At 39.5% G+C, this 15,130-nt stretch overlaps 1 protein-coding gene across 1 annotated transcript in view; it reads left to right on the forward strand.

The window, feature by feature from the left end:
• The window catches only part of LOC109997916 (CUB and sushi domain-containing protein 3), a 221,823-nt gene that overhangs the window by 190,894 nt on the left and 15,799 nt on the right, over positions 1–15,130 (forward strand). The window contains exons 59-63 of the mRNA XM_065958064.1: positions 779–961; positions 6,534–6,707; positions 12,073–12,246; positions 12,992–13,065; positions 14,320–14,431. Of these exons, the coding sequence (XP_065814136.1) occupies positions 779–961; positions 6,534–6,707; positions 12,073–12,246; positions 12,992–13,065; positions 14,320–14,431 (717 nt within the window). The remainder of the gene's footprint in view (positions 1–778; positions 962–6,533; positions 6,708–12,072; positions 12,247–12,991; positions 13,066–14,319; positions 14,432–15,130) is intronic.

Genomic DNA, 15,130 nt, shown 5'->3' on the forward strand with positions numbered 1-15,130 from the left:
ATACAGTTCAAGAAAGACAGGTTTTCTTATTTCTTTCTTTTGCCATATCTTAAAGAGGTTGTCTTTACAGTTTCATGTGCCTGTGATGGACTTGTATACAAAAAATTTAACCCTCTTTTTCAAATGCTGACAGCTTGAACTAAATTCTAGATGGAGCAATTACAAGTTACTAACGAGAGCCACAAAATAAGCACTTGTTCAGTAACAAATATATATTTTTGAGTTTTTCTTTGCTTCACTTGAACCTCAGTCTGTTGTACAATGTGCGTTCGTTCAGTAAATCATCACTGTAACAAGTATGAACTGCTTGTGAAGGATTGTGGGTCGAGCTGCAGATACTCTGACTAATGTTCAGTTTGGTTAGCCATATTCGTCATTCACAAATGTACTTGGCTCTGCTGTTTAAAGCTTTTTAATACTTCTGATATGTGGCTGAGAGGATTATTATTAATGCTGAGTGGAAAACTATAAATCAGCCCTCAGTCTTTGTGTCAAATTTGTATACTTCCTTTGATCAAAAATAACAAATGCATTTTGGCATAATGGGGCAAGGGATCAAATGTAACATGAGCAAAACCATTTTCAACCTATGAAGTGAATGCTCAGAGTAAAAATCATCTGTGGGGGAATACAGAAAATCTACGTTAATAGGTTGATGCTTCATTCTTTATGTACAGTTTATACCAAAATCCAGTTCAGCATGCTTTATGTATTCTTCATCAACACCATTTAAGATGATATCTAATGTAAGTTTTTTATAATTGACCTTTAATGACAGTGATCACCTGTAGCGACCCCGGTATTCCTGCAAATGGACTTCGATTGGGTGATGACATCACTGTGGGCCAGAATGTGACGTTCATGTGCCAGCCAGGGTACGTGATGATTGGTGGCGACAACACTGTCACCAGGACCTGCACCAACAACGGCACCTGGAGTGGCTCCATGCCAACATGCCAAGGTTAGTTTCACCACAAATTGTGCACACTGACATAGACTGCATTGGACACGGGCTGCAATAGACAGTCAACCTTGATAACCATCAGGCCATGCTGTAACAACCTTTGCATGCCTGCTGTCTGCACACATACAATATGAAGTATATGCTTACTACTGAGATCTATTGAGATTAGCAAGCAAGGTAATACAGAACTTTCTTTGTGGTCAGACAGTGTCATATTGTACACGTCAGTGTGCTGACTACGAGGTGCAAATGATGAATAAAACCGTGTGACTGTGATTCAGACGCCAACACTCACTTATGCAAATGCATCTATTTATATTAGCATTTATGCTTAAGTACTTAAACATGCAACAACATAAACACTACATAAAATTTGAATCTGTTCTTCTTAACTATGTCCATGTGCATCCCTTAATTACAAGTCCCCGGATTAGAGACGTCATAGCTCAGCTGGCTTTTAGAAAAAGAAGGGGGAAAATCACTTTCAGAGCCCTTGATCTCGCACAACGTCATTTCACCCACACTTGAATGTAGAAGTTGCACCTGTGCTGGCACAAAGCCAAAGCTAAAAGTTCCATTGACACACGATGATGGATGGCCAACAAGTCCTCTTCCTTACAACAAGGACCCCTCTAATTGTACTCCAACAGTTAATCATTGGCTCCCTCTCTCTAAAAGTTTGTGGGCACTCTATGGGCTTGATTAACATCAAAGTTGAAAAATCCACCTAGAGGACCGAGTTGCTGTACGCCCATCAGCACCGCATCACTCCATGATTCATTATGCTCGAGTGGAGGCACAGATTAGCATGTCTGCCATCGAAACCCAAAAGTAAGTATTGCAGGGAAGATTAACTTTTGCAGTGAACAGTTCAAAAAGTACACCAGGAAAAGGAGCCCACGAGGCACACAGTGGCTCATTGTTGCTAAGGAACTGTTCTGGCTGCTGCCTCAGTCGGTGAGAAGCAAGCTGGCATTGTATTTGCCTCTTGAGCAATGGGAAAGTAAAAATGAAATGTGCAAGAGAGAAAAAGAGGCAGACTGTGAGATACTAACATGCACTCAGACAAACAGGTAGAAGACATACACAGCTATGGAAATGAAGAATGTTATATACAATCAAATAGAGCAATTCATGTAAAGGGGATCAAGTATCACAGATTGTAAAAACATAAAGCCAGTTGACCTTTATTGTTGTTATGTAATAGCTGTGTTTTTATTTTTTGTCCTTAGTTATATTCGGTGTCCAAAATGCTGTTATAGACCCAGAGGTAGTCCATGTCATCACTTTTCCTTAGCTCATGTAATAGGGAAAAGGGGGTTTTAAGCCACACACGTTTTGCCCTCATGAAGCTCTATTGTACCTTAGAAGTCCAAACTGACACTGAGATTTGTAATGTTGCATGGGTGGGCTTCATTATTAACTTGCCCTGTTCCTTAGTTTGTTGAATCTGTTGGATCAATGGACAGTCCCAGAACTGTGGAGCGACACACTCAAAAGTTGTGGGCACACGTGTGTATGAAAGTGTGTGAATTTCTCAACCTCCGAGCTCTAATCCTTGACAGTTCAGCAACAGCTCAGGCACTCGGCCTCGATGCTGCTGTGCTTAATGGGGGTGGCGTGGAGAGGAGCAAAACCCTTGAGCTTAGCCTAACTCATGACACACACACACGCACACACACTCAAACACCACCATGAATTCTGACAATCACATGGGGGCATCATGTTATACAACTGTTATTCCCATGTCAGTATAGGCACAGATTCTTGCACATCTTTCTGATTTGCTATCACCACAATCTCATACTGACCAGTGCATCAGTCAGAGAGCCACAGGGTACCACCTCCATCGCTTTACTCTCCACATTGCACTCTCTTTTCTCCCTGGCTGAATGAATTAAAGAAAGTCAAAAGAGAGGAGGAGTTCCAGGATGCCTGTGGCCCAGGTTCAGATCCGGCCTGTGGCTCCTTTCCGACATGTCATTCCCCACTCTCTCTCTCTCTTCTGCCTTTATCAACTGTTCTGTCTTTCTTATAAAGGCATAAAAAGCCCCAAAATAAATCTTTTATAGAATCTTTGTATCTGTTTACTGTTTCTTGCATCTGAAACTTGAAATAATGTATTTCCCAATAAGATCAGTTGCTTTTTTTTCTTTTGCATGATTGGGTTCAAGCTGAAGGTGCAGCAGATCAGTCAGGGTGAGCAGTTTGAATCTCTCATGATGTGGGACATCTGTCAACTTGTCAAAGATCTGGATGATGTGCCGCAGGGATATGAGCTGATATCCCAGTGAGGGAGGGGAAGACTAAAAGAGACAAAGCGGTTTTACGTGTGCCGGCTCTGTGCATAATTTTACACTTACAGTAATGTGTGTGTGCATCAGGCCGAGCTGTTAGTTTGTGGTGTGCACACACACCGCTGATGACACATCCTAAGCCTCGCCCGGCAAGGATTCAGTTTGAATCCCAGGTTTGGCGTGTTCAGCTAAGAAGCACTAATGCTGCTTAGAACTACTTAGGAAAATGGGGACACTCTCTGCTTCCCATTCTCTTCTATCTGCCACCCATGCCTTTTTTTGATTTATTTAAAGTAATTTCTGATGCAGTGCTTATGGGATTAGTAGGCCTACTCCTCTAATCAGTGTAATTTGCCTACTCACACACGTTCTTCCTCCGTCTTTCTTTATCCTCTCCCTCTCTCTGCCTCTCACACTGATTTACCGTATGGAGACACACATACTCACCCAAACAAACTCTTCACTTCACAGCATCCAGCTGGACATTTTAGCTATGTATTTCAGAATGAGTTTGATTTTTCTACGGGCTCCAAAGCAACAGCACTAAAAAATACTAAATTAAAGGCACGCGTTACTAATTAATTGAGATCAAAGAGAACAAATTCAAATGAACTTGTTTCTCCTGGAGAAAGAACATTACAAAACAAAACATTAAAAACAGATTGCAACTTGACTTTCCTTTGCCTGATACTTTGTTCAGTATTCATAATGGCCTAAATATCTTTCCTAATATAGCATACATCTAAAGGATATATACTGTGTACCGATGCAACACGTCCACATGGAAATCTTTTTGGATCTGCTGCCAACCCAGCACAAAAGACAGTAACACCTTGGAGAGAATGTGTGAATATCCCACAGTGTCATGCTCCACATATACTGTAATGTGTTGTGTAGATAAAAAAAGAAAAATCGAACAATCTTTACAAGGCAAGAAAGTTGTCCATTATGAGATTACCTTATATTACAAACTTGTTGTTATTATTCCCAAGCTATGTTCAGTTATTATTTTTAAAACATTTTTGTCAACAAGTAAAATGTAAGTCTTAATCTTTTTTAGTAACGCGTTTTGTGTTTAGTCAATATGCAGATATATTCAAATTCAACAAAGCTTACATTTTAGCATTTAAAACAGGCTATCAGACTGAAATAACCTACTAAGCTGAGGGTTACCAAATATGCAGTTTAACATTTTGTCACATTAGACTACACAGAGCTATTCACTTCATTGTAATTAACTGATCTAATAATTGATGTCTCCTATACATGTAGGTGCTTATTAGTGAAATATTTCTGACTCATTGGTGAGCATAAAAACCAGCATGATGACTTCCAGTACTAAGTATTCCAAGTTGGTTGGATGTAAAAAGGTAATGTTCTCTAAGTATGTACAGAAGGAAAGTTACTGGTTAAAGGTTTAAAAGCTGAGGTTGAATTACAGGAGTCCCAGAGTCAGGTATCCCCAGAGTTGTGCTGTGTCCAGGTTGCAGCTTTTTATATTTGTTTTATCTAGGTTTTTGTCCTCTTAACAATACCAATATTGCAGTGTCACGTACAGATAATTAACATTTTCCTTTTCCTTTGCTGTCAAGGCTTACTTTGTTTTTATTCAGTGGTGGGCCTTCTTATTATACACATTCCCAATTCAGCTCTTAACTCATAGCAAAGTCTGCAAATATGGTGAATCCAGTAAAGGGACCAATTTAGTGGTGGGAATACCAAATCAGAGTCCTTATACACATGTAGACTTGCCATGCAGCAGGCCTGAGCCCTGACAAATTTAGCAAGAATGCCCCTCAAAGTCTGTGAGTGTGGAGACTGAGATTAGGCCACGTACCTTAGACAAGCAGAGGTGTCTGTAATGTCTGCCTTCACAAGGCTGCAGCCGTCTCTTTTCTGTCATGTGCTTCTGAATGGAAAATGACTCTTTTGTTGCATTGTCAAAACCCAACACCTTGAGCGTCATGTTGTTAACATGACGGTTAAGAAACCAGATTGTAAACTAAACTTCTGTTCCTGCCAGACAGTTGCAAGGTTTGGATGGAGCCCAATATCATCTGCAGATCTTTGTTCGAGTGTTTCAAGTGCATGCATGACATTGTCAAAAGGAAAGAGAGACTGGAAAATCATGGGTGCTGAGGAAAGATAGTAATGGTATAAAACAACTGCTATAATTTATTCACATCCCTAAAACCCATCTGGTTCCCTGTGGGTTCAGCTCAAGTGTGTCAGAACAAACTCTGAGCTTTATTATGCATTTATTTATGACATTTGTTGAGCAGAAAGTTTATGGCTTACACAGACATGAGATATCCCCTCATTTCTCACAGAAATTATTCAGTAAACTCCAAACAGAACCGGCAGAAAAATCCCACACAGTCACAGTCAAAACATAGACCATTTCTCCAGGCTACAGACCTTCTCCCTCAGCCTTAATCCACATGAAGCTGAATGGTTGATTCGTCCCACCTCTGTTGCCTCCAAAAGTCTGTAAAATAGCACCATAATTTGAATCATGCCGTATACAAATAAGTTTGAAAAAAATATATTCATCTTTAACCTGCTTGAAAAGCTAACTTTCAATCCTGTTGTGCCATGAAAAGAAGCAGTGCTTTGGTGCTTCAGGTTATGATATGTTACCATTCTGCATTTAAAAAGACAAGAAAAACCTGTGAGAATGAATTTGGTAGGCAGGTGATTCACAATGTTAATACATTATTACACAACTTCTCAATTGTTCCATTAGTACAACCTTTATCATTCAACATTCTGATTGAAATCCAATAAAAACAGGATATGGCCATAACCTTGTAAATCTTATTAATTATCTCCAGTCTTATTCAAGGTCTGTTATGCTTGAGTTATATTCATTTGTTTTATTAAGATCACAGAAGGCATTAGTGTTTTTAAGGATTTTTTTGTAGCATCCATGTTTTATTTAAATTATTGAAAGTTAAAATTTCTCTTTCATTCGCAATGCTTTGTGTTCCACACCCTAACTTGTACAACATGTAAAAATGTATGGATTCTGTTTCCAACATGAGAAAGACCTACGTATGTGCTGCTGGTTCTTTTCCTTATCGTAGGTCTTCTTCGTGTTAGATTTAAAATATTCCTTTGGCTTTTGCTAGATCTGCTGTCCTTATGCTGTTTCTGGCTCTGCTCTATCCATCAACAGTGGTTGTGAGTCAAACGTGACTGTACCTGTTCTGTGCATTGATTGTTCTCAGATGATCACTATCAACTTTGTTTTTTCTTCACTCAACCCACAGTGGTGACGTGTCCCACACCCCCACCCATCCCCAACGGCCTTCTGGAGGGTTCAGTGTTGGAGTGGGGTACGAGTGTGAGCTACAGCTGCCTACCTGGCTATGAGCTGTCCTTCCCCGCTGTGCTCACCTGCACAGGAAATGGAACGTGGAACGGAGACCTGCCTCAGTGTTTGCGTGAGTCACCTTTTTAGAAATTAAAAATAGATATAGAAATAATTATGGAGGTTGGTAGATGATGTTTTCTTGAAAGAAATGGTCTTGGTACGTTTATTCCTTAAGTGGGTTACTTTTTTGTCCACTCCCCTTTAAACGTCTGATAGTTGAAATGTTGGACTCATAAATAAAATCTGGTATCATGTTACTTCTTTTCTTATTCATCTGTTAATTTTGAAAATATTTATAAACATTTGGAGGCAGAGGTGTGGACTCAAGTCACATGATGATGTGATGACTTTAAACTCGACTTGACAATATCATAAAGGATTTAAAAACTCAACTTGGATGATTGTGACTTCACTTGGACTTGAGCCTTATGACTCAAAAAGTTGAGATTTATTATTTAAGTATTTTTGTAACAACATAGTGAGATTTAAGTGCGTTTGTTATACCTGCAGTGTTTGCCTCATGCTCCTCTGCTGTCTGTCTTTATGGTCTGTAGTCCAAGTGAAGTCTCAATCATTGGTGACAAACTATCGTGTCTACTTTTCTCCATCACTCTCACCATGTCTGCATTCATCAACAATCATTAATTTAAGGATAGTAACGTTATCTAACTTCTCCTCACCGACTCTGTTGAACAGCGCTGCATTATGTCCAAACACTGAACAGAGAACCAAACACGGTTCCAGAGAGTTGCAGGGGTGACCTGGGCACTAATACTTTTATAAAAAATAAAGGCAAGCAGATAAATATTTTGTATCATTTGATATAACGTAATTTTTTAAATAGGTCTCTTAATAGTAATAAAGCTACACGTTATTGCACAACTGTCTCATACATGCAGCACACTTTATATTCAATAATATTTTTTTTCTCTGTAGCAATCCCATTCTACCCCCTCACTGCTCGCCCCTTAAGAGTAGATCTAAATTTAATGAAAAGATTGAAGGTCATGAATAAGTCATTGAATTTAGCATCAGGGCCTGGGTGGAGAAGCCGTATTGTGATACAAATAGTATACATTTTGCAGAGATGCACTACAGGGATTGTAAGTGTTGCTACTAGTTGCAGAGTCAAGGTCTTTTGTCATTAGCAGTGTTTGTTCTTAATCCTAGAAACAGCTCCAGTGGTTACCTTAAAAAAGAAAAACGAGCTACGCTGAGCATGAGAAGGGCATTGTATCTACCTTGTTCATACGAAACACAAATAAATATTTCATCATCCGTGCATTAAATGTTACTATCAATTTGCATTTTGATGAAATGAAAAGTGACTTGACCCCCAGCCCTGGAGTCATAGCTACAAAGTCACAGAGTGAAACTACAAGTGGGGAGTCTAATGCTCCTCTCTGCATTAAGACCTCCTCAGAATCATCTTTGAAAGCATATTAATAACCCCTGGGATGCATGACTGCTCGAGAGTATCTCACTGTCATCAGAGTCATTCTTGCATTTTATCAGTCAGACAGAAATGAAATCTCAAGTAGGATGAAATACTTTCACGTTTGTTTCTCTCTGAATGCTTGTCACTTATAAGTTAAATAAAAACAAATGGCACTTTAATATATTCATGCAGAAAAATCTAAGGACTGTAAAAGATGTTGTTTTTTTGTGACTTGTGCTGCATTGAAACATCTCCACTTCAACTGTTGGGTTTAGGCAGCCCCTTTTGTTTTATCTGTTGAATCGCTGCTGGATTGATTATTGGATCTTTCTTTCTGAGAGTTTTTGCTTTCAGATGACTGCATGCATAATTTGAGCAAAAAGTAACCACACTGTGGCGATCGCTGACATCAGGCAAGAGTTTATGAATTGCAGAGAAATAAGATCGTTTATAGCATTTAAGGAACACATGTTGGATCATTACCAAAAAAAATCCTCCTCACCCCCCGAGCCTATTTAAAAAGAACTTTAGTCACTCCTGGGGTTTTTTTTATTTTTATTTATGCTAATGAAATAATTTGGTTGCTTGTAGCTGTATTCATTCAGGCGAACATGGTCCCATTTGGGTATTTAGTATCTGAATTCCAACTGACAGACTGCTAGTGTTTGTGACCATGCAAGTAGGAGAAGAGTACCTCATACAGCCATTGCTCTGCTAAACGGCCACACTGCAGTCGTTCATTGTAATCATGTAAGTCAAAGTAGACACTGCTGTCTGATTCATGACCTGCTTAAATGTAAGGGATTGCATTTTTGTGTTATGACCAGATATCTACTTTGGCAACACTAAGTAACCAATTGCCTGTTTTATTGAGATGCACTGATTTATCTTTGTTCTGGTCCTGAGTTGCTGTAATGGGTCGAAAATGTCATCTGGACATAAATGGGATAAGGTTCCACTTGGTAAATGAAGCATGTCTACCTCCTGCTTTATTATGATGGGCATTGTAATACCTCAACATACTAAAATCATTTTTCCACATCAGCAATCCCAAAACACCCCCTGCAGATATGTGAGTGAGTAACCTTAATGCCTATGATGTAACCATGGTGTTTATTGTGTCTCAGCAGAGGTTTGTTTTTGATGTAGTAATTACATTTAATAGCTCCATTATGTACGCCCTAGAACACATGGGTCCAATGCCAGTGCAAAATGGACTCAAATTTAGGGCCCTGTTCAATACAAATCATTTAGTGTGATCAATAAGTTACTTTTTACTCTAAATAAACCTTGCCCTCCTAAACATGTTGTTAAAGCTAGCTTTCTGCTACAGTACTGGAAGTGGAAGCAAGTGTGTGATAAATCACTAAGGTTTACTTGGAAATAAATGAGTCTAGAAAATAGAACAATGGGGAGGAGAGCTCATATTTGGTGTAGAAAGGGCCATTATCTATGCATTAAAATGTCAGGACAGCACTCTCTGCAGCAGCTATATAGGTGCTAGTGATTATTAATAGCAAAGTCATTCTTAAAAGGTGAGTCTTTGGTTAGTGTCATTGCCAACTGGTCAGACCAACCAGTACTGTATAGACTGCATCCATTTATAAACCCCCACTCTAAATGCTCAAAGGGCAGTTTTCTTCTGTCCTGCAAATATAAAGATATGCTGCAAGCATTAATTAAGGCTTTACATACTCTTGCAGATATTTCCCATTTAGAGACAAAATAATGAGACTAACAGGAGAAATAATAACATTCCTTTGGGTTGTGCCATACATGCAAAATTAACCTTTATATTTATTAGCCCTATTATAAGCCGACACTGTTGTACAATTTAGAAATATGATTGTAATTCATGCTCAGCACTTTTTTTTCCTTGAACTACAGCTCGGTAATACTACGGAAGAATCCCTGCATCTGCAAAAGGAAATGTGTCCATTTTTTAACATGAATACTTTTTTAAGCACTGGAAGACAAACAGAATTAAGATGTATAATCATACCCCCTTCCACAACACATGGGAAACACAGAGCAAGCAGCAAAATTCAGAGTCAGGGAATGCTCGTTCATGTGTCTGCAGGGAAGAGACTGTGATCCCAACTTTGAATCTGGCCTCTGCATACTGATTACTTCAAAGCATTGATAATTCATCAAGGAAGAGGAGAGGCTGTGAGAGTGAGGGAGAAATAGAGAGAGAGGGAGAAAAGTTAGACTAGTCTCTCGCTCTCTTTCTCTTTTCATTTCACCCATCCACCTACACACACACACACACACACACACACACACACACACACACACACACACACACATGGGCGCATTAAAGATGCTGAGCTTTGCTTGGCCTGGGGCCATTTCTCTTATATATCCATAAAACAGTACATTATTTCCCTGCGGCTTGAGGCTTATGACTGATGTGCATGTCACCTGTTTGGCTGTTATTGTCATCCCTCTAAAAAAAGCCATCTGAATACAAAGTCTTACAAAGTCATTTGAAAAGTGACTAGAGATCTAGCCCAACATTTGCATCTTTATGTGTTGTCCTATCAAACACAATCAAGCTGTTGGTGCTGCAGGGTTGAAAGTCACAATGTATGGTTTTCAGATGGGACCTACAGTATAAACAAACATATTTTCCAGATGAAGATACGTCTTTGAATAAAAAGGATTTGTTTCTGAGATAACAGTATTTGCTGTAATGACTTTATTCAGCCATTCCTGCATGAGCTGGATTCTAATCTCCTCTTTGACTAGATATCCATTCTGTCAGGATTGGCTGTTGGAAGCCCCTGATGGTTCCTGACTTATAGGAGGAGAGCAAGCTAGAACTTATCTCTGTCTGCAGACCCTCCACGCAGCAGCACATGTCAGGTCTGGAGAAGCAGCCTGCCTGATTATTGACTTGATCCCACAGTGCTCTGGCTGCGTGACTCAATGCTGTTACTGTAGCATCGCCTGTGCTCTCTCACACATGGAGCATTTTTGAACCTCCCACAGCTAATAAGTGACTTTCACTCTCCAGCATTCTTATAGTGGAATGATGGGTGTATATACATCAAGGATAGATAGAATTGCACATTGGCATACTTTTCAATGGCTCACTACTTTTCCCATCAAGCCCACTGAGACCAAATTATTCCAGTCAATTTGAATTGATGAATATAAGTAGTAAATTGAAAGAGAGAGCAGTGAAAATCCAAAGAGTTTCATCTGCTGAGGCTGAGGCTGGAGTCCTATTAAAAAGGCGATATCATACAAGAGCAACAGCGGCAGCAGATGGCTCCAGTTGTTTAAACCTCAAGGCCCTGTCAGAGAATTTAATATTTCACTTGCTAATTATTTTTGATCTAAACTTGAGTGCCGTGACCCCCCCCAACTCTCTTTTTGCTGCCAAGATGAATCCTTACATACCTACTTCAACTACTCTCCAGCAAGGTTGATTGCTAGAAACAAAAAAGTGTTTAGACAGAGCAATTCATACTGAGACATCAATGCATCTGCCCACATGCAATACAAAATTGCTTGAGGAATTAGTGCAACAAGTAAAATGTCAGTGCAATTTGAATAATTTTGTCCATGAAGACTTTCCAAATAATGTAGAAAGGCAATCATTTTACAGTAAGTTTCTTAAATTAATCAGAATAAAAAGCACATCAAATGTTAAAGAAAACGGCGAAGCTCAAGGTATCAGTGGAAATCACTGCAGGCATTGTTCATCATGGTTTGATCGTGTAAGAGTACTGCAGCGCTTCACGCTATTTATTATTTCTGAATTAAATGCTGTAGATTCAACGTATTGCTCCCTTCACTTGACTTGCTACTGCCGTATTTCTTATGTGTAATTAGGTTAAAAGAGATGCATTTCTGAATTGTACAATGTGCCAGTTTAATTGGGCATCAGTGCTGTTGAACAACTCAGGAAATATGCGAGCCGTTTCTTCTGTATGTGTTGGCCCTCAGTTTATCATGTCAGCAATAATCCACATTTCTGCCCCTGCAGCCAAATTCTGTGGAGACCCTGGTCTGCCTGCCAAAGGACACAGGGAAGGACGCAGTTTCATCTTCAAGTCTGAGGTGATGTTTGGCTGCATTGCCCCCCACGTGCTGGTCGGATCAACAACACGCATGTGCCAGGACGACGGCACCTGGAGTGGAGCTCAACCTCGATGTATAGGTAATCAGGAGATCAATCTGTATGTTCATTCAGATAATCCACATTAGAAATAGGTCAAGGTATACAATTTCAGTCAACTTTAATTCTATACTTTGCAATTACGTTATTGATCACAATTTATTTTTACTGATCATGACATTTGGTTTAGGGGTTACCTGGGAATTAGGATGGAAATGTTTTGGATGTATGCCAGGTATTTCTGCTGTCTATGAAAGAAAAACACAGAGCATTTTATTAAACTAATCTTGTGAATTTTTATTCTCTGGTGGTTCTATTGAGCAGCTTATCATAAATAACTAAACACTGTTGAAGGTGAACTACAATCAGTGGATTGTCATCTGGCACGAATGCAAAACTAATTCACAAGAATGAAATACATTATTTATATTGTTACCTCAGGGGTGGTTTTTATATTTGCAGCAGAGTGTTGCTGAAAATATTAATGGCCCAAGAAACGTGTGATCAAATGGATATGTCTCTCTGTCTCAGCAATGATTAAAAGTCTCATAAGTCTATATTTAATACAATATTTAAAAAGCCAAGGAATTCATAGTCAAAGAAACTAAAGATGTCAGGGTAATTCTGCTCATGTTTGCATGTGGCTTCAGTAATTGTCCTCTGGTACATGGTACACCAGAGAGAAATTGCTTCGTCATTATCAGTGATTGCCCCTCTGTCATGTTCTCTCTTTTTTTTGCTCGTCTGCAATTCCCCTGCTCATCATGACAATGATTTCTTGTTCCAGAGCCCACGAGGACTTCTTGTGAAAACCCAGGGACACCTGCCCACGGCTTCATGAATTACACTACAGGCTTTAAGGTAAAATGAGGAAAAACCTGTAATGGACATTTTTTTAAATGGATGGTGCTATGCTCCCTATCTGAGAGGAATGTGTGCCAGAGAATATATATCAAACAGGACTGATGAAATTACCTTTCTAGTTGGAGGAAGGTTTATTTAAACTATCACAGCATATCTGATTTAATATGGACTTGATTATCCTGAACTACTGTATATACTGTACTATGATATACTCCACTAACATGATTCCATTCTTCAACAAATCTCCAAGTGATCAATATTTGAAGCAGCCTGTCTGTTGTCCCTCAGAGGCAGAGGTAGATATGTGTAAACACAAAGCAGCTCTATCGCGTTACCTGTATATAGTCTTCTTTGAAATGGAAAGTTACCAATGACTGTCCCAGGTAGAATCATTATTTATTCCTTTGGATGATGTTATGTGTGTGCAAGAGCTAGTGTATGCAGTGACGCGGGTTTGTATCCATCGCGGGCGGTTGCACAGAGGAAAAGCATCTGAATTGTTCTACCATTATGTATGTGAATAGACATTGTTCCTGTATAGATCAAAAGTAATGTGCAATGTTTGCTATTCAAGCGTGTTTAAATGGAGCATTGCTGAAATGCATCAGACATAAAGTATGTTGATATCATGATCGTTGGTGTGCTCAGTAGCTCCCTTGAGATGCTTTCAGCCAGTGTTTTCCATTTGATTTCTTCCCTGTTGCTTTTAAAGTGTCACTTTCAAGTTAAGTGCAAACAATTTTTCGACAACATTCAGTGGAATTTCTGATATGAAATGTGTCCCACATGAACACAGAGGCAGCTTATTATGTGGCTCAGTGCTTGTAATGGCTGAAGACATGCATTTTCTGCATTACTGTTCAACTTTAAGAATAGGTAACAGCGCCGAATAAGAAAGTTCTGTGAAGACGACACTGTGTGGAAACGGTCAACTGGGATGGGATGGTTGCTCAAAATGAGTCATTTATTCAGATAACATTGGACAGTCATATGGCCCTATATCTTTACCATGGAGTCAGCTCCCTCACTTTCTAAAGTCTGTACATCAGTTGAGAACAGGCACATGGGCCATCGCCTCTAGGAATAGCCTCCATCTGCCTCCACACACTACAGTAATCATTAAAAAAGGAAGAAAAAAAAACTTTAATCTGCCGTATTTTCTCAAAGCTCTTTAGATTTGATGCTTGGAGCCTATTGGCATTTGCATCAGTGTATCGACTCTCTCTTTGTGTGCTGTCTGTTTGTGGCCAGGTGGGCAGCAGAGTGGATTTTCAGTGCCAACAGGGACACCTACTGCAAGGATCCACCACCAGGCTGTGTTTGCCTGATCTTACCTGGACCGGCACCCAGCCTACCTGTATCCGTGAGTGATTGCTCGCCCATGCTCTCTCTGGCTTTATCTTTCATATCACCCTCTTTGTTTTGTTTTTTAACTTCCCCTTCTGTCATCTTTTCTCTGTTTTTTTCTACTGCTGGCTTCTCTGAGTTTTTTTAATTTATTTTGTTCAAATCTCCCTCTCCCTCTGTCGGTCTTCCTCCAGTTCAACTTCTCTCATTCACCTATTCCTGCCATAACTTTTGACCTCTCAGTAGATTGCAGTTTGCACCTCAATCACCCTGCAGCCCCATCATTCTGAGAGAGAGCTGTTGACTGTGATTACTGTCACTGTGTTTGAACCACCTGACCTGTTGACCAACACCAATCTGTGCTGTTTCTCCGAGTCGCTTTCTAAGGTCAAGTCCTTTAAGGTTGTGATGTTATTGAGTTTCCAGTACCATCTCTTTCAGATACAGCATATACACTATATTAGAATATTCAAAATTCAAATCTCCCTTTACTCTGCATTTAGCTACGAACATCCAGTTTATATTGTCAGTGACAGAATTGCTTGATGATGAGGGGATTGGAATGATATTTTATAATCTTGATTTCATGACTACCCCAAGATGTAACATCCACTTGAATGTCTAGGAGACATTGGTGCTGAGAGAGCAGAGAAATGGTAATACCTTCCCTTAATTCTCTGCCAGTTCTACTCTGCAGCGAGGCATTATATTTGTG

The sequence above is a fragment of the Labrus bergylta genome, chromosome 8 (assembly GCF_963930695.1).
Source record: "Labrus bergylta chromosome 8, fLabBer1.1, whole genome shotgun sequence".
NCBI lineage: Eukaryota > Metazoa > Chordata > Actinopteri > Labriformes > Labridae > Labrus > Labrus bergylta.